Raw genomic sequence first — 19,939 nt, 5'->3', positions numbered from 1 at the left:
CTAAAATCTATCACAATTTTTTTATTTAAAAAATTATTCTTAAAATTAGTAAACATCTAACAAATATCACCTACAATAGATTGTTACGAGAAAGTACTGTTAGACGACTATTAATTTTAGGGAATATTTATAATTTTTTAAAAATTGAATAGTAATTATAATTATGACAAATCTCGGGAGAACATATTGTAATTTACCCTATAATTTATGAAAAATTAGGATTTCACCTTATTTGCAGCCATAACCAATCTTACTTTCCCAATAATTCACAAACCTTACGATTTTAGGAATAATTACACCAATATCCTCAAAAGTTTTAATATATTACAAAAATAAATGATTTTTTTTTTCACTTTTTCTCAAAAAACTATAATGCAGTCCCTGCAGTTATAGTTCACATTATAAATTCTTGGGATGAAAATGTAAAATTTAATTACATGTAATTTTTCAAGATTAATGATTTTTCGTCATAAGATACTTGAATTTAGGTAATGTTGACGAAAACTTATAAGTTGTTTAAAACTGTTATAAGATATATAAATTTATAAGATTATTAAAATAAATTTAGCCATATACCCTCGTAAATAGTGTTTGTATACTCATTTTCAGCAATATCATTCATAGGAATCCAATGAGATAAATACTTGATAAGGTAAAAATGTATTGGGAAAGTGGTCCCAAATAGTCCTCACAAGGGCACAATTCTTGATGCCTAGCAACCAACTCCAAAGTTCATAGGAAAAAGTGATCAACTTCATAGTAATATGTTATATTTAAGCAAATCAAGGCATTGGACTAAGAAATACAGACAACAACAAAACCAGCAGCCCTTAATCAACATTAGCAAAAAGTTGATTCAAAAAAGCAAAAGAAATTATCGAAAGAAAATAAAAAAGTTAAAGCTAAAGTAATAATTACAGCAACCATATATTCCACCCAACAAGAACAAATGGAACTGAAATCAGCCACCCCAGATGAAAAAGAGAATTGTACTGAGATGGGGTGGGTGGGGGGGGGGGGGGGATGAGCTGTTAATAATTCTGACAAACAAGAATGGGCTCTCTCAATCTCAAGTAACAAACAAATACAACAGGCTTAAGAAGATAAAAATTTTCAGACAGCATTGAGTTGTTGGGAGGTGTTTCCTTAGTTCAGAGATGGCACACAACTTAAATGACTTCTACACCTTCTAATCTGTTTCGCGGACGTGGTCGGGCTGGTCTTGATTGTCACGCAAGCTTGAACGACGAAGCTCTTCGATGCGCCTTGCCACTTCAGAGATCGAGGGCCGATTGTCAGGGTACTGAGCCGTGCAGTCGATTCCGAGTTGCAAGAGTTGCACCATTTCGTCCTCCACGTTCTGGTACCTCAGGAGCTCGAGATCAAAAACTTCAGAAGTCCACTCCTCTCGAACGACTGACTGAACCCATCTCGGCAGGTCTACTCCTTCTTCGTTCAAGAGGGCATGAGTGGGCGCTTTCCCTGTCAGGAGCTCTAAGAGCAACACGCCTAAGCTGTAAACGTCGGCCTTCTGGGAAACCTTGCGGGGATCAGTCACTTCTGGTGCACGGTAGCCAGCAACTCTTGTGGGAGAGGACGGAGGTCCAACTAGGTGGTTGAGTCCGAAATCCGAGACTCGAGCATCGTAGGACTTCGTGAGCAGGATGTTTGATGATTTAATGTTCCCATGGGAAACACTATGACCTTGGAAATGCAGGTATTCGATACCTCGGGCAGCTCCAAGGGCAATCCTGGTCCTGATTTCCCAATTTAACGGTGTCCTACCAGCTCCTTTGTTTCCTGAGCAGGGAAAGGACAACAGTGACAAGAATGCCAATGAGACCAAATACACAATGACAAAATTAAGTAATTCATATCAAACATTTGTAACGTTGCTAAACCAAGTGATTACATGGGAACTACAGGTCAAACATAATCATATTGGTGAAATAAGCCAAATCAAGAACTGCCAAATCATAAATAATAGGTGTGATCTTATTGATATTGCGTGAGGAAGGACATAGTGTTGATTCAGACCAAACAATATGACTGAAAGCAACTAAAGGCAAGGGAAACATCCATGAGATTGTGTTGCATGTGCAATTCGACAGGCACCGAGGAAGTCATGCATATAAAATTAAGACAGAAAATGGAGGGACCGTTTACGGACTGCATGACAAGCAGCACTATGTAATCATCTCACCAACTATACCTAAGAAAGTTGACAAATTCAATTGTGCTGATTATAACAGAGTAGGCGGTGAATCATCGAACTTAGACACAAAATTAGATCAGAAGACGAAAGAGAGCCTAGAGTCTCAAACAAACACCACCGACACAAATAACTAATAAGCTAGTCCAAGAAACAAATATGTATACCATAACAAACATTCCTATGAACCATCTAAGAATTATATGTCCTTCTGTTGAAAAAACAAAAATGTTTCTTGAGATAAAAGGGAAGAAAAATGTTTCCAAGAATTTGATTGAAATCCTACAAACATTAGATAAAAGGGAAGAAAAAGAAAGAGGAAAAGCAACAAAATGCATATCCTGTAAAACAGTTGAAAACTTAATAGAAATACAGACTTGAAAACAAAACTTGAAGCCAAAACAAGAACTTCACCTTTCAAGAAAGCAAAAACATCATTTAAATGGCAAAGCACGAATTCTGAAGTCTAACTCACCATGTAGGAGTGCAGACAGGCTTCCCATTGGCATGTAGTCATAGACAAGAAGCTTCTCCTCCCTACTGTAGTAGTAAGCCCTCAGAGGAACCAAATTCTCATTATCCATAGCTCCAACCCCTTCAATTTTCTCCTTGAACTCCCTCTCTGAAATCGTCACATCCTTTAACCTCTTCACAGCTACCACAGTGCCCACTTCCAATACCGCCTTATACGCTGTCCCAAAAGTCCCCTTCCCCAAAACCTCAGCCGATGCTCTCAACAACTCCTCCAAGTCAAAGACCCTTGGAGCGTTCCCAAAAAATACCAACTTCTTGGCGGCAGCAGCAGCGGAATTTGCTGGATTTTCGCCCTTTGTACTCCCATTCGCACTCATCGCAGCAGCTGCTGCTGCAGCCACCGAAAAACCGTTGTTCATTCCAGCATTCTCCGCTTCTGCAGCCGGCTTTTCGCCAGCCTCATTTTCTTGATTCTTGATTGCCGCCACATCCACAGACCTGGCCTTGTTTCCGCTCCTCTTCCTACACAAAATAAACAAAAGCAGCAGCAATAAAATCAACCCAACAACAGATCCAATCACAATTCCAGCAATTGCGCCACCGGACAACTTCTTTTTCTCACTTTTCCCCGAATTTCCGCTCCCATTTGCGCTTCCCGAGGGAGACGCAGCCGGAGATTCACCAGCATTGTCGGCACAAACACTATCAAGGGGCTTCCCACAAAGCAAAGTTCCCAAAAACGCATTCTTGGGCTTTCCCGCAAGCCCTTTCGGCACAGACCCATTTAAATTATTAAAAGAAACATTAAACTGATCAAGATTAGGAAGCTCAATATCCGGCAAACTCCCACTAAACTGGTTGTTCTCCAAGAAAAGCGTACGCAAACGAGTCAAATTGTTAAACCCAGATGGAATTTCACCTGAAAAATTGTTGGAGGCAAGATTCAACCGCACGAGAGAATGAAGAGAGAAAAGAAAATCCGGGACGGACTCGGTGAACTGGTTCCCCTGAAGATAAAGATTTCGAAGTTGGGAGAGTTGGGAGAGGTCTCCGGGCAGGGGCCCGGAGAGGTGGTTGAGGCGGAGGCTGAGGGTGCGGAGAGCGGTCAAGTTGGAGAGAGTGTCGGCTGGGAGAGTCCCGAAGAGAGAAGAAGCGGGGAGGCGAAGAACGGTAACGCGGTTATTCTCACATTGAACACCTTGCCAGTTGCATGGGGTGGTCAGGTTTGTGTTCCAAAACAAAGTGCGGCCACCGACGGCGGCCCGCAGAGCCAAGAGCGCGGCCCTGTCGGTGGAAAGATCTGAGAAGGCGGCGGGGGAAAGGAGGCCCAGGAAGAGGAGGAGGAGAAGCAGCATTGGTGGGAGTTGTAGTAAATGCGTTTTCTTGGGGGGTGAGTTGAAGTTTGTTTATGGGTTAATGTGAGGTGGGGTGGGTGGAGGAGGAGGAGGCGGAGGAGTAAGGGCGGAGAATCATTTGGTTGGGTGGTGAGTTCTGGTGTGCAATTTTGTTGGTTGAGTGATTTATGTCTGTCTGTATGTATGTGCAGTTGTGAGAGATAAAGTGAGTAGTGACAGTGTGAATGTGTCTGTCTTTTCTTGTGGGTGTGTGTACTGTGTGAGAGAGAAAAGAAAAGTGGAGGAGTGAGAGAGCTCCAGCCTGGAGATAGACACAAATACTGTATCTAACCCTCCATTTTAAATTACTACTTTATTTAAAACAAATTCTATTGTCACCCATTAATTTAGATTTAATTACATAAATACTCATATTTTATATAAAAATTTGATTACAGTCCTAAAATATTTATACCATATTTTTTTTAAAAATATATTTATAATTAAAATAATAAAAAATATTTGTATCATTGGATTTAACAATAGGGCAAATTGATATAATGTATTCTCTTATTTATATTTCACTTTATATATATAAATTTATTTTTGTAAAATATAACCCATTATTCCTAAGATGGTTACTTAGAGAAGAAATAAATATAATTAAGTATTTACAATCCATATTTTGCCATTAACGGTAGTCATTCTAAGGGGCTCCTCTTAATAAATAGTTAGTTATTGGAGTACGTTCGATGCATATGTATAATTTAAAATTTTATTTTATTTATAAATTATATGAAAAGAACAAAAATAAAATAAAAAAAAGAAAGGACAAAATTAAAATTTCTTAATTATTTTTAAATGTGGAAGAACACAATATTATTGATAGAAAAATTTGAAGGGGTGACAATTTTTTTGTAAAAATAAATATATTTGAAGGTATCTTATTAGTTATATAGATTTTAACAATAAAAAATAATAATTACTTTAATTCCTCACATTTACTGAATAGTAGAAATAGAAGTTATAACACAATCTTGTAATAGAAAATGATAAATACAAATTTTATGTTATCTTTTTTGTTATAAATGAAATATTTTTTTTAAATAATTATATATTAAAAAATCAATAAATAAGATAATAAATTTGGGGAAACATTACATTAAATAGAAACCCTAGCTAGCTGCAAGCAGTGTGTACTGGTATGGTCAACTATAGGTAAAAAGTAGGTTGGAAAAACAAAAGGAAAAAATTATTATTTTTACATAAATTAAATGGACATTTTTTATTATTAAATCAAAATATACAAATATTTCCTCTTTTTTCCCATAAAATTGTAAATATTTTCTTTGAAATTTTAGCCGTAAAACAACTGCACTCCTATTCAAAAACATAACTTACACAAAAACTTTCTGAAATTATTACACTAACGTCTTCGGAAGTGTTAGGTGTAATTTCATAAAAAACTTAAAATATTTGTGTATTTTGGGATGTCAATGTAATTTCTTTTACTTTTAATATTATTTTTTTTATTATTATTGTTTTATTGTGTTTTATGTTTTTATAATTATTATTTTATTGTGTGTGCTTTTGTTGTAGTCTTTCTTTTCTGGTGATGGAACTTATTGGTAGTAGCAAAAGCACCTTGGATGTGGTGGAATTATGAAAATTTAGAATTTGTCAGTTTTTGTGTATTGGGAAATGTGAAATGGCTTTATTTTTAATTATTTAAGAGTAAATATAAGATATCAAAAATTATATATATATATATATATATATATATAGTTTTTTTTTCTCTTTTGGAGTAAAGATTACTCTATTGACTCAGTTTGGTCATTTATGTATATTTGGATGTATGTGGCACACTGAATGCGTGTATATAATTTTTCTACAAAAACATAAATTGAATTTTAATTATATAAATTTTATTGGTTTTGTTTAATATTTTTTAAATAAAAATTTTAAAATACTCCAAGAAATAAATTACTCTGTAGAAGTACTAGAAAGAAATTAAGAAAGAAAAATGCGCGTTTTGAATATACTATAATATATAGCGTAGAAAATTTAGTTTTTAATAGTACGATCGTATTTAGATTCATAAGGTAATAGTACGATTATTCTTTTGTTTTTTGTGTGTTTATAATAAATATTGATCTTATTTTATTTCAAAAGATAGAGTGCATGAAATAATTCTGAAATAAATAAGAGATATTATTTTTCATAAATTATGTTTGTCCCCCTTTTCTTCTTATTATTGATATTAACACTCCAAAATTATTATAACCATCCCACTGTTCATTTTAGGTCATAGCTCAATATTAAATTGGCATAATTAATAGGACATAATATGATAATTACCTTTTTTCATGAATAGATAATTTACATATGTTTTATTTACTTAAATGATTTCAAGAATTTGTAATTTCTTTATTTGAATTACTAAAATGTCTTCATAAATTGATCACTTTTAATTATAAGATTAAGCAAAAAAAAAATTGTTATTTAATTACTGAAATTAGGGGAGATTGCTTAATTATATATTACTCATCATGACAACTATAGTAAGATTAATTATAATTGAACATTTAATTTTATAAAATTAATTTGTAAAGTTCTAGTGAAGAAAACAATATTACACCATAAAGGGTATATTTCACTTTTTTTTTTTTTTTTCCTTCAAATCTTCAACTACTTTTTTCTTTTTCATTCAATTATTTAGAGAAAAATTAAAGATTTTAAAAAGTAATTTCAAGTGACTCTTAAAGATCTTCTCAACCACATCACTGGTAGAGCATATTGTTCTTAGATTGTATAGCAATACTGGTCCAACACAACGACATCCATACGATTCAATAGTTAGTATCAGAGTCAGGTTGTTCCTTTTCATGGCAGTTGTTCTTATGGGGGGACGCAATCGGACACAGTATTATAACTTTTGATCGAGTGGGAAATGTTCAATCCAGCATTTATTTTTACAAATGCAAGAAAATTTCGACACTTTTTATAAAAATGATCGGTTACATCGAACGATTCATTAAGATAATCAAGACTCGATTAAGTACGTCAATAATTTCATAACAACCAAGTATATACATATAAACACTACACTGCAAACTATTGTGTAAGTAGACAGACAGACACCCATATATACAAAATTCAAACTCAAAATCTAAATCGAGTAAAGAGTTTTGAAACATCAACCCTACGACGATTGTTGAAATTTCAGCATTTAAACAATGAAATTGTAAAAGTAGGAGGTCCTCATTGAAAAGGGCAATAAATATAAGGTAGGAAAGGGTGGTGGGGATGTACCATAATTTGTTTCACACAATTACACAAATGGCCAAAGCCAAAACAAACCCTCTATTTGGGGCTGTCTTCACCATATTTATTTTCAACTTCTAATTTGCAATTAATTATTATTTTTTTTCTTCCTTTAGCATTTTATATTTGCAAAAAATAATTATTTATCTATCTAATTGATTCAATCAAATAAAGTTAGAAATAAATACATTTTACTCGATTAAAGTGGGACATGTGTGCCTATTTTTCTCTATGTTTTTGGATATTATACTATTGTGGTTGATTCATGAATTAAAATGAGAAAATTATTTTAAAATAATAATTAAATCATAAAGGATAAATGAAATAATATATCACAATCTACTACATAAAGTGAAATACTAAATACTTAAATATTATTATATCAATCACTGATAACTCAATATGCTAATAATCAATATTAAGTATTTATATACATTCAACAACTACTATTGAAATAGAATAACGAGTCGCGTCGAATTGACGTAATATAAATCCATAATCTTGTAGTTATAACTTATAAGGTATTTCCAATTAAATTAGATCTCACTGCCTCATATAATATAATAGTATTGGCAAAACTCGTTTCTTTTAGCATTCCTTCATATTTGATGCCAATTTTGCAATTTACAAAATTGCTTTAGCTGAACTCCTAAGATAAGGAGAAAATCATTTCAATTGCATTCATTTGAGTAAAATTGAGGCACATTAGCATAAAAAAGTTTGATAATCAGTCACTATATTGACAAAATGAATCTCTAAATTGTGTAATCAACTTGCAAATCGATAATGTATTAGGACCAGATTAAACATAAAAAAAAATACAAAAAATTTTTTAATTCAGATCGAATTGATTTATATATATTTTTAACAAATAGATTTTTATTGATCATGTAACTATTCCCATCTTAAGAAAATTAAAAAAAAATTAAAGAAAATTAAGTATTTTTGTTGAAGTTGGTTGGGAATCGAAGCTGGTGGGTCATTGGATGCTAAATGATATTGTTGGTAATAAAGGGGAAATCAATAATTCAAGCCGTTGCCAAAACATGGAACAATGATTATAAAAAGGGACCCATTTAATCCCATGAGTAACAACACCATCATTAATATTTTTTCCACTAAACCTTAATTTATTGTGACTAACTATTACAAGTTCCTCCATATGGAGATGAGTCATAAAAATGGGGTATTGCTTTTTTTTTATAATTAATTTTTTAGGGATGGGTTTGTGCCTCTGATTAAGTATTATTAGAGTCGATAAATAAGAGATTTATGTGTGAGCATTTAATGTAAAATCGATCAAGAAAGTGTATGATGGTATGTTTGAAAAAATGTTACAAATTCTCCCCATCACACATCGGTTGAAAGAGGGGTTTGCATCGCTCTTCTTTAATAATCAATTTTTCAAGAATTGATGTGGACCGTCATAATGACCCATAAGACGAGGTGAATTTTCCAATGTCTTGATTATAATTATGTGATGTATCATTATCATTTCATTCAAGAATCAATTGAGGCTCTAATTGGTACATGTTTAGCCTTCTTTATTTTATTTTAATAAATAATTATATAATTATTTCGAGATTAAAATATAGTACGTATTAAACAAGTATTGACATGCTAACCATAAATTTTGAACATGGTGTTATATTTGTAGATCTTAAAAGGTGATAATAAAGGGTAAAAATATCCTTTTGAAAGTAAAATAGTTACATAGGATGAAATATCGATTTAAAATATGGATATTCAAAAAGTCAATTACAAATACATTATATAACTTTTGTAATTTAATATACGTGAGAATTATGATGTAACGACATAATTCGGGTTGATTTTTTGACTCTTTATTATTGAATTTGTATTCAATTATATACCAAAAAAAACAAACAGGGAACAAAAATATATGCGACAAGTTTTATATAAATATATTATTATGAGGGTATGTGGTAGTTGATATCAATGCAAAAGAGGAGGGCGAGTAGTAGCATAGAGGATGAATTATGCAATATTACCTACCAAACCAAAGTAGAGGTGATGATTTAAGGCAAGAAATAATGAGAAGTAAAATTTAGGTGGGAATTTGAGGCAACTTTGTAATTTTACATAATTGAGGGGAAGAAAGTAGAATTTATTGGAAGTAAAGTGCAACAACCATTTGCAATCATAGTTACCAATGTGACAGTGTATGCTAAAAGGGGGGTTTTGTTGGATTTGCAGCTTTTGTTGCTTTATTTCACTGTCGATTGCCTCCCCCTCTCTCTCTCTCTCTCTCTCACACACACACACATACACACACTGGGACGTATTTTATTTAAATCATTAAATTATACAATTATGTATGAAGTATAAGGGTTTTAAATAATTTAATTATGGTAGCATGTCTACCTTAGAATATTTGCTAATATGAATATTATATAATTTAATTTTGTAATGTTGATGTTAACAACTCACATAAAATGCATCAATTGGAACCACCACTACCAATGCTACCCTCCATGTAATGTAAGTTGTAACAATCAAGTACGAGATCAAGTTAGAATATTAATTCTCTTTAAACAATACTTTTGTTTTTCACTTTTTAAAATAGCTTTTCAGCTTCTCACCACAAAAAAAAAAAAAAAAAAAAAACATTTACAATATTATAATTTATATCTTTAAAATTCTTGAGGAAAAACAATATTTTCCTTCAAGAACTAAAAATAGATTAACTCTGATTTTCCATTTCTCACTCTTACTGCAAAGTATACCCACTTTTGCTCTCATTTTAAATTTTAATTTTTTGAAATAAAAAAATTACAAGTTTTTCGAGGAAAAAAAAATTACAAGCTCATCGCTAAATCTAATCATGTTTCCAAGAAACTCAGGCTTAAAAAATTAGAGGGTGTTTGAGTAAGCTTATAAATTTTTTAAAATATATTATACGATATTTGAGAACTTATAAAAAATTAAAAAATATTTGATATCTTTTTTTAAAAAAAAAATAAGATGTCAAGAACATATTCTAATCTATCAGATAAAAACCTTAGTAAACTCCTTTCATTCTAATCTATTAGATTAAAAAAATTATCATCACTATTATTTTAAAAGCCCCACAATCTTATTTTATCTAAAACACAAAAAAAATATTTTTAAAATAAAAACTCACATTTTGTAAGTTTCAAAAATATTTTATGAGATGTGTGAATTTATATGATATTTTAAATAACACGCCAAACACCCTCTTAACCAACAAGACACATCTTCACACACCTTAGCAGTTTTCTAGGGGAAATTGCACTTTTGTCCCACACAATAGAGTGTAAAACTTTGATCCCAAAATTTATAGATTTAGTATATTTAATCTAATGTGCTAAAACATTGTAGCAAATTTTTATCCTCAATGCTACAACTTTTTATCCTATGGGACCAAATGTGTTAAAGTCCATAAACTATGGGATCAAAAATGCAATAACCTCTATCGTGTGGGACAAAAAGTGCAACAATCTCTATTGAGACTAAAAGTGTAATTTTTCTAATTTTCTATAATATTAACCAGTACTACTGCAGAGTTCTGTGTGTTTCACCCAACACTAGGACAAGAATTTTGGAGAATTGGTAGCTTGTAAGAGCAAATAAAGCCACTTTCCTGTAAGAAAATCCTGTCAGTTAACAAGCCTAGGTTGGTAAAAGCCAACCAATATTGACAGCAACCAGGCAAGAGTCATTTACTAACTAAAACCAATTTTGACATGTCAGTACACCAAATATGACAATTTGCCAATATTTCATATTCCCAAATTGATTGTTACTTGCAAGAAATCAGGAGCAGGAGTCACAGGACACACCCCATTTACCCAGAGAGCTTACTCAATTGGGAGTATCTTTCTTTCCACTATTTTATACATGTGCAACAGCAAAGAGTTCTAGAAAAGAACTTGGGACAAGGCTTATTATAGGTAGCTGCTACATCCTGCTGTTTTGGAGTTGAGAGTTCCAATTGATTCCAATGTGAAGTCGAAAGGAAATTGTTTTTAGGAATCTGTAATCCATAGTAATTCAAAAATCCTTCTGACCAAATACAACCTTAAGGCCAACAAAACCCTGTTCAGAAGAAGACTATGGTTACAGAGACTATTAGAATTGGAGCAAGTAGATGTAATTCCAGCAAAGACAGCCCATCTAGATGTGAAAAGGCTGGGGCTATTTTCTGCATTTACTTGCAATTAGTTGAATCATGAAGAAATCTAAATAATCCAAACTATGCCAACTTGCTAGGTTTCTTAACAAGAGAAGCATATTTTAAGATAGAGCTGTTCAAAAGAGTGAAAGGCTTCAGTTCATCCTCTTTCTCCAAATTTAAGCTCAGTTCAGACACAGAACAAACTTAATAAATAAACAAAGTGGCTAAACTCTAGTATATTCGATAGTAAACTCAGCCAAATATGTCTTAGGAGAACTTTACAGCCACCAACAAGATCTTGAGCACAATAATTTATCAAACATTGAGCAAGGGTGAGCTACTTAGTTTCTTATGATGATATGAAGCTAAACAAGGGTCAGCAGGAATGGCAATTCATAAAGTCACCTTGTATAGACTATAGGCAGAAGATGTAGGAAAACGAACTACCTGTAGTCCTGCATAAAATTACTACATTAAAAGGAACGTGGAGTATCCAAATGTTGCTTGTACTGCTGTTTTACCTTCTTCAGGAGAAGAGAACCGTGTTCTATTTCCTTCCTTTGGTGCTGCGGTTTAGACCACCCAGATTTGCTCATTAAGAGAGCAATAGCTGCTGAAACAAAAATAACAGAAATAGCAACCAAAGAAGGCAAATTGGGCGGGGCCCTTCTGTATATCCACGGCACTGAGGTGTCAGCACAGATTGATGCAAATCTTTCCCCAGGTTGATTTCTCCTATGAATTGGAAAATAGTCATCAAAGGATTAATCTAATTTCAATTTAAGGCACAGGTTATATAACTACAGGTTATAGATGCTTTCCAAGCCAAGTACAAAGAAAATCCAAGTAGGCACCCCACAAAGGTTTTTTGCATCACAGAATCAGCATCCTACTCCACCTTCTATAGGAGAAAGCAAATACCCACAAAATATCACAAAATTCATTGACCTTATTCTTATCTTTTAGTTGGACGATAATTATAAGAATCAGTTCCTTACCTAAATACACATAGTGGATATGTAGTTACAGCAGATCATCGTAGATTCCATCTTTTTTTTACAGATAAGAATGGGCCCACAGAAATTTCACAAATTACATTTCACAGGTCTAAGCATGTCTGGACAAAGAGGGTCTCTCCAAGCTATAGATTTTCAAAGGCTTATGTAAGAAAAGCAATAGAAATGAAGCATAGCCAGCACCAAACGTGACAAAATAGATGAGGAAAAATGAAAATGCTTGCCTACAAGTCAAATAGTTAACACTTACAAACTGAATGTAACATACCATAACAAGTCCTTGATGGACTTCCACCAACGCTTTTCACTTTTTGTTCTGTGCCTTGAAGTTTGGTCAATGTTGTCTTTGGCACACACTCCTGAATATGAAAGAGTTCAAACACTATGACATAGACCAAAAACAGAAAAGATGTTATTAATAAACCAACTAGTGAATTAAAAAAAATACCTCCACCATTGCCTGGGGGAGTATAGCCCTCAATTTTCCTAAGAGAAGCCAACTTTTCAACTAGTTCGCGTTCTGCACGACTAACAAAGTTGTGGAGTTACGTCATTTAACAAATCATCGTAATGATTTGAGGAATAGTTATTAAACAAGATGCACTTAAGAAAAAGTTCACATTTTATGCAAGCAGTAATTTGTCAACACTTCTCACATAGAGCAACAAGATTGCAATATATCATGTCGCATTATATTTATGGAAAGTTATCAAAGTTTTATCCTTTGTTTTGCCTGTAACATTTAACTAACAAAGAGAAAAACATTAAATACATTCTCATCACCAACAAAAAATATCTAAAAAATAATTGTATTCATACCATGGTTTACAGAGAAGACAAAGATAACTTATCAACACAACTGAAAAGGTTCTCGAGGGAAACAAAAAAACTTCTTATCAACACTATGAAAGAGGTTTCCCGAGGGAAGATACTATTTCATCCCTTGAGTGGACTGCAATCTGAAACTGCAAGAGTCAAGAGTATTATTCACCCATAACCCAGAAACCTCTTCATTTTCAATTCAATAATAAATCATTAACAGTCGTAAAGGTCTCTAGAATGAACAGCCGCACAATTCTGGCATGGGTGTGTATTGACAAGGGCAAATTGATCAGAGGAACTTTGGTAACCTAATCAAGAACGAACAGGAAATTGGACCAGAATTCACATGTTCCCATCAATTGAGGCATATAATCATACTAAATGAACAAGGACATGATAACAGTCACAGGCAATTGTAAAAGATGCCTTCTCTCTTATAATATCCATCTAAAATCTTCTGATTGATTTGATCCCAACCAGAATCTTATCTCCCAGCACAGATAAATGAAGTTCAAAATGAAACAAAATGCGGCTGGTTTGCTGCTCTATTAACCTTCGTATCTACCAATTCTGGGTCGTAAACCATCAAAAATCATATCACATAGTTACATCAGGACTCTAAAACACTTGATACTAGTATAAGCATTCAATGAGTCCTTGCTCCCAATTATCTTTCATAAAAAATGTCCAATGATTTCAACTCACTAAGTGAAAAAAGGCAATAAGGAAACCTCCTTTGTGTAGGCAACAGCCGACACTGCCTCTTGCCCTAACTATTCATTCTTTCAGTTACCTGCTTTCGAAGTACAATATCATTTCATTGATCCATGGTTGGAAAAAAGGCCACTTGAAAATAGCATGATAAAATCTTTCTGTATCATGTAGTAGAGCAGCAAGGCCCTTAAGTGACAATGCACAAACATATGGAGGATGAGTAATCCCAAACTCAATTTCTGGAAAACTAACACGAGTACAACTCGAAAAATGATGTCATAGATCTTTGTTACATCTGTCAAAGCAAGCCCATGAAAAGCGACAAATGAAAATCCTCTTACTTTCCATGTACAAAATCGTCCAACACTAAATTGCTAAACTAAACCTATCTCTACCCCTAGTTAAAGACCCGGTATCCAATCTGAAACAGCTTGGCCTCAAGGTTATAAATAATCTTCTCGAAAGCAGAGAACTCCACTGTGATGTGTGTGTAAGAAGCAGGAAGAGACTCATGAGTATAACTTCTGTACCTCTATAGTCCTCTACCAAATACAACATAAAGAAAGATCCATGCATAGAGAACTATGTGAAACTCATTAATCAGTTGATAAAGAGATGACACGAACCTAATAGTTTTTGGGATATGAACATCCACAGTGAAATAATGATCGCCTCGTGCAGAAGGTTTATTAATGTTTGGAACACCCATGTTCGGCAACTTTAATCTATGTCCTGGCTGAGTTCCTGGGGGTACCCGGAGATCCTTCACACCTTCAACAGTATCCACCTGAGACATGAAAAGATAATATGGTCAGTTTTCTAAAAGAAAAAAATATTTTATAATTCAAGGATAATGCATTTTATTACAACCTTGTCACATGATTATCAGATTATGCCATGGAATCCGAAGGAACAAAAACTACTGGCTTCAGACATGATAGTGCATAAAGCAAGACAAACTTTCCAAGTTTTCCCTTCTTCTTTTCTTTTTTTAACTGATCAAGAATGACGCAAAATGAAAAATATTGAAAGCACAACATTGGAGAATTCAGAAATACCTTCTTAGTAGTCCCCAGGATGGCTTCTGTATAGTCGATGTCCAGTTTTGAGTACAGATTCAGGCCATCTCTCTGAATTCCTTTCTTCTGCTCAATATGGAGGACCAGATACAGGTCACCAGCTAAACCCCTAGCAATAAAACCAGTCAAGCCTTTTTAAATACATTCTGTCTTTAACCATTGCAGGACGTAAGAAGAGAGCAAAACTAACAAGTTCGACAAACCAAGCAAAGGGTAGAATTACCCGTGACCTGATGTAACAAAAAAGAAGATGACAACTTTATGGCCTATTAGGTCTTTGAAGGAAGGAACTAATGTTTTTTTAACAAACAATATGTGGATCGAACTCCAAAGAAGAAAACTTGATTGCAGTACTATCCCTAAGCTAAAATCAAATCAGACTAACACCAGTACACATTAATAAGAGGCCATGCACACTCCTAGCTAATTAGGTTAAAGGAACCTTCAGACTATTTTCAACACAAATCAAACAGAACTACAGAAATATTACAGCACATCACTAATATAATCACTCTATATCTATCTTTCAATCTTTTTATCACCACATTGCTCAATAACAGTATTTTCTGGATCCACTATTTTTCATTAAATAGGGCATGTGTGAAACATTGCCACAAGAAAATACTTCATTTGTGTAGCAAGTAAGATTACCTTAATCACAGGAATATGAAAGAGGTACAACTGTTTATAGGATTATCTTCGCCAAAGAATACAACTTAAATGTAGTAAATGTAGTTGATGATTTAACATATGAAAGCATGGTTCAAGCATCAGCCAATATCTGAAATATCAACAGCTGCAACTCTGGATCAGACCTTGCCAACCTGATAATATCCACTTATTCCTATTATTTTCCAAGTGTATATGTATTGCCAATAATATCTGATAATAGCGGATGATATCCCCTGCATGATATTATCGGTTATATTCAGATATTACGGTGATAAAATTTACATTTTCTTTCCAAAACTTTCTGTAATATGATTTAATGTACTATTACATGTATAATGAATATTTTCTTATTACTATTGCTAATAAACCTATTTGTCATTACAAATTCTCGTTTGAGAATAATGTTCTATTAAATTTTATTTTAGAACTTCTTAATATACACTAATGAGTAGCAAATTATGTTAATTGTATCTTATTTTGTAATTTTCAACTAAGTTTTAAGAGGATTTTAGCATCATCTAATAGTTCTTTTTTAATTTTAATAGCACAATAATATCCAATACACCGCAGCCAATGTGGAACTTCTACAAGATGACAGCAGTGCTTTGAACTGTGTAAGAAAGAAGCAACAGATAGCATTCGCTTCAAGAGACAAGACGAGCCTATAGTGTCTTTCAAAAAGCAACATTTACACTTCAACCACACACCGTTTTTGGTCAAAATTTCCCTCTCCTCGAACTTGCACTGTGGCTCCATCATCAACACCAGGTGGTACAACCACCTCAATACTCCTCTTTGCTCGAACTTGACCATGGCTATTGCATGTGCGGCACCGATCAGTAATTATCTTGCCATCACCACCACATTTTGAACAGGAAGTCACCTAAAGTTCACAGACAATCATCTACACATAGTGTCAAAGCAAGAAATGGAATTGAAGTCTCTCAGCTTATAGGCTTGTAAAATATTCAAGAAGCGATACATATCCAAAAAACCATCCAAAAGAATACATCATTCAAAGATCAATGACTGATAAGATAGCGCAAAATCACAAATTATAGATCGGACACAGGCAGAACAGCCTTTAATACAGCCTAAGCTGTTTCATGCAGCCGGTAGGAGAAAGAAAGGGGGAAATGAAAAGAAGAGAAGAAGAAGAAGATATTTCTTGAGCAATGTAATATGTAAAATATGACTTCAGGACAAAGTTAACGTGGAATATTGCTCCGCAATGAAGATAACAAGTCCACAGTAGAAGAGATCAAAGAATCACATCATCAAGAATACTAAAGAGAGTATCCTCATTATGCAGGTTCAATGGACATCACCTTACCCATCATACTGTATGCAGCATATATGTTTGATCATTAAAACTAACTACTCAACCATAGAATATGAAGGTATTCTCAGGTCCTTGTTTATTCCCCTTTATCATACTATCTAAAAGAAAAGGATAAACGTTTCCAGATTTACAAACCATCAACTGAGGCAACCTCATTCAAGCCTAGCGACTGAGGAGCACGCAAACAAAAACTTCTATTTATCACATGCTGAGGACATGGTAGCAACAAATAGAGATTTGATAAAGAGTTAAGAACTGATCCTTGTCACTCACTTAAGACCTGTAAAGAACCTTCAGCATATATCTAGCTTTCGCCCTGACTCTCATGGTCATTGCACCACAAAGCTTCCAAATCAAATTCAGAAAGATATCACTTCCACACACACCCACAGGGATTCACCTAGCTGTCATGCATTTAAATATCACATAATTATTGCACCTCAGTACCTGAGACATAATTCCAAAAGGTGTCTTCTGTGTTTTCACCACTCCTCCTCTACCTCCACATTCATCACACGTTTTTAGACAACTGGCGGACTTTGCACCCGTTCCACCACAATCATCACATGTCTCAAAACATGGTACTTCAACATCATGTTTCCCTCCAAAAATTGATTCTTCAAAGCTCAAATATATGTCATATCTACATGGTAAATCCATTGAAAAGATTAATATATTATGATAATATTCTAACTATATTTTAGATATTAAAGCTGTCCTAATGTTTATGCAATCTACTGGTAAAACAAAAGAAAGATTAAACAGGAACAAATATTCAGGGACATATAAGAGTTACCTTGAGACCCTCATTCCAATACACCCTATGAAAATTTAAAACCTCACACAGAAACATTTTTCGTCCTCTTGAATGATCTAGAGAAGTATGAAGAATAATCCGAACAAGATTTCATACTACACTTATGGCAATATAAAATGCAAAGGTTACAAAGCTGGATATCTGTTTTAAGTCTAAGGTTGATTGAACAAATTGATACCTTGGGCTGATATGACTCGGTAGCTCATTTCCCATCTACATGTCAATGAAGTTTAAGGGTGGAAAATATAGATCTCATGCTATGCCAATGGATTACATCAAATAAACAGATAATGACACAAAACACTCTAGATTATTACCGGATGTCAAGATTCTGGCTCCCCTTCTGTCCAAAATTAAAGTTGAAGCCTCTTGGTTCACCGCTTCCTCCAAAATAGCTATTGGACTCACCAAAATATTCGGCAAAAACTTCAAAAGGATCCACCTGAAACATGCAATTTACAATAAAGAGATGGGCAGAGGATCGAATCTCTGGCCAGGGAAGCCGCATAAATACATAGGATAAAGTAGCAAAATACGTAGGAGCAAGATATTATTAATTTGAACATGAAAGAAGTGTGTAAAAAGGCCAGAGGTTCGCAAGATTACCCCCTGTGGACCAGCACTTGTTGCATCAAATTCTCCACGTAGACCTTGCTCACCAAAGCGATCATATAAAGACCTTTTTTCAGTGTCTGATAATACCTACAAATATGCTTGTTACTAGAGGAACCAAAAGAAACAAATTGCCAGATAACTTAAATCAACACATTGAAATAGACCAGTTATTTCAGTTCAGCTAAAAATCAGGACAGTACAGCCATCTAAATAAAGAAACGAGGACACCTAACGGAAGTGGTCCAATAATGAAATGAGTTACATTATATATATTTGATGCAAACCCAAACAGGTGTTTGATAGCAAACTCAAACAGGTTTTATCAAACGTGACAATTATACAGCAATTGATCCAAGCCATGTTCACACGGAAGGCAGCATATTATTTTGCAAAGAGACAACAAAGAATTCAGAAATTGAGGCTTTCACCATAAATTTTCCTGTGGCAATATAATGGTACCTCGTATGCGGCAGCTATTTCTTTAAACTTTTCTTCAGAACCAGGACGCTTGTTCATATCAGGATGATACTGCATCCAGACAATACCATTGGATTAATAGTGACCCGCAATATTCAGTTATGCAAAGTTTATCCAGACAACATAACTGGGCGTTCACCAAATTGGAAATATAATGCAGGACCTACAAATTGACAGGTGATTACAAGACGCAATTACAAGCAAAATTACTTGTAGAAAGACTTTACTCCATCGAATATGTACAAAATAGCCTTAACTATATCTGCAAAAATAACTTGCATCACTAACACATCACAGTTCCTCTATTCCGAAATGTAAAGGACCTCAATCAATCTGAGAATACCTCAACTGAATTCCACAAACATCTGAAGCACTAAATTTGCAAAAAACATGAAATAACGTACAATATACCTTACCTTGCGAGCAAGTGAGCGATAAGCAGCTTTAATTTCTTGCAAAGTAGCATTTCTACTGACATTGAGAACGGAATAGTAATCAGGTCCGGAGGTCCTTCCGGCCCTTTTAGCAGCAGCAGCTGCAACAAATGGAGCAAAACGGCCACGTCTAGTGCTGCTGAAATTGTTCGAATTCGGAATTCCGGGTACGGCCTTCAAGGCTGGAAAAACTCCGCCGGAGAATCCCTCAGTCTTCAATTTGGGAGTAGAAAAATTATTTAAACTGCAGAAGATCAAGTTAGGGTTTATAGCCTTGGAGCTGAAGACCAAGTTGGGGTTTAGAGATACTTGCATTGCTTTTGTGCAAGTTTTGATTAGAGAAGGGTTATTGGCCTCTACAAGAGGTCGCTTCACAATGGAGCTAATGCAAGTAGAAATTCATTTTGGATGGCAAAAATATGTCTTTCTTTTGCAAAATAGTACTCAA

General features: G+C 34.0%; 2 protein-coding genes across 5 annotated transcripts; both read right to left on the bottom strand.

Annotated features, from left to right (window-relative positions):
* Positions 1-874: 874 nt before the first annotated feature.
* Positions 875-4,264, bottom strand: LOC105165759 (putative inactive receptor kinase At1g48480). Its single transcript, XM_011084887.3, has 2 exons — positions 2,688-4,264; positions 875-1,800 (listed from the first exon to the last, which is right to left on the bottom strand). The coding sequence occupies exons 1-2, from the start codon at positions 4,039-4,041 to the stop codon at positions 1,190-1,192; spliced, it is 1,965 nt and encodes a 654-aa protein (XP_011083189.1). The 5' UTR covers positions 4,042-4,264; the 3' UTR covers positions 875-1,189.
* A 6,798-nt stretch (positions 4,265-11,062) lies between these two features.
* On the bottom strand, positions 11,063-19,903 carry LOC105165743 (uncharacterized). Of its 4 annotated transcripts, none has more exons than XM_011084876.3 (12): positions 19,474-19,903; positions 19,040-19,108; positions 18,572-18,667; positions 18,283-18,407; positions 17,596-17,791; positions 16,514-16,689; positions 15,114-15,243; positions 14,682-14,842; positions 12,968-13,047; positions 12,788-12,878; positions 12,025-12,238; positions 11,063-11,424 (listed from the first exon to the last, which is right to left on the bottom strand). In XM_011084876.3, the coding sequence occupies exons 1-12, from the start codon at positions 19,804-19,806 to the stop codon at positions 11,380-11,382; spliced, it is 1,716 nt and encodes a 571-aa protein (XP_011083178.1). In that variant the 5' UTR covers positions 19,807-19,903; the 3' UTR covers positions 11,063-11,379. The 4 variants fall into 4 exon arrangements, with proteins under 4 accessions (XP_011083178.1, XP_020553182.1, XP_011083165.1 ...); XM_020697523.2 differs by lacking the exon at positions 11,063-11,424 and adding an exon at positions 11,741-11,958; XM_011084863.3 differs by lacking the exon at positions 11,063-11,424 and having other exon boundaries at positions 11,741-12,238; positions 19,474-19,901.
* Positions 19,904-19,939: the final 36 nt, after the last annotated feature.

The sequence above is a fragment of the Sesamum indicum genome, linkage group LG1 (assembly GCF_026168435.1).
Source record: "Sesamum indicum cultivar Baizhima isolate 11 linkage group LG1, ASM2616843v1, whole genome shotgun sequence".
Taxonomy (NCBI): domain Eukaryota; kingdom Viridiplantae; phylum Streptophyta; class Magnoliopsida; order Lamiales; family Pedaliaceae; genus Sesamum; species Sesamum indicum.
Note: the sequence above shows the minus strand (reverse complement) of the source record. Positions and strands in the feature narration are given on the sequence as shown.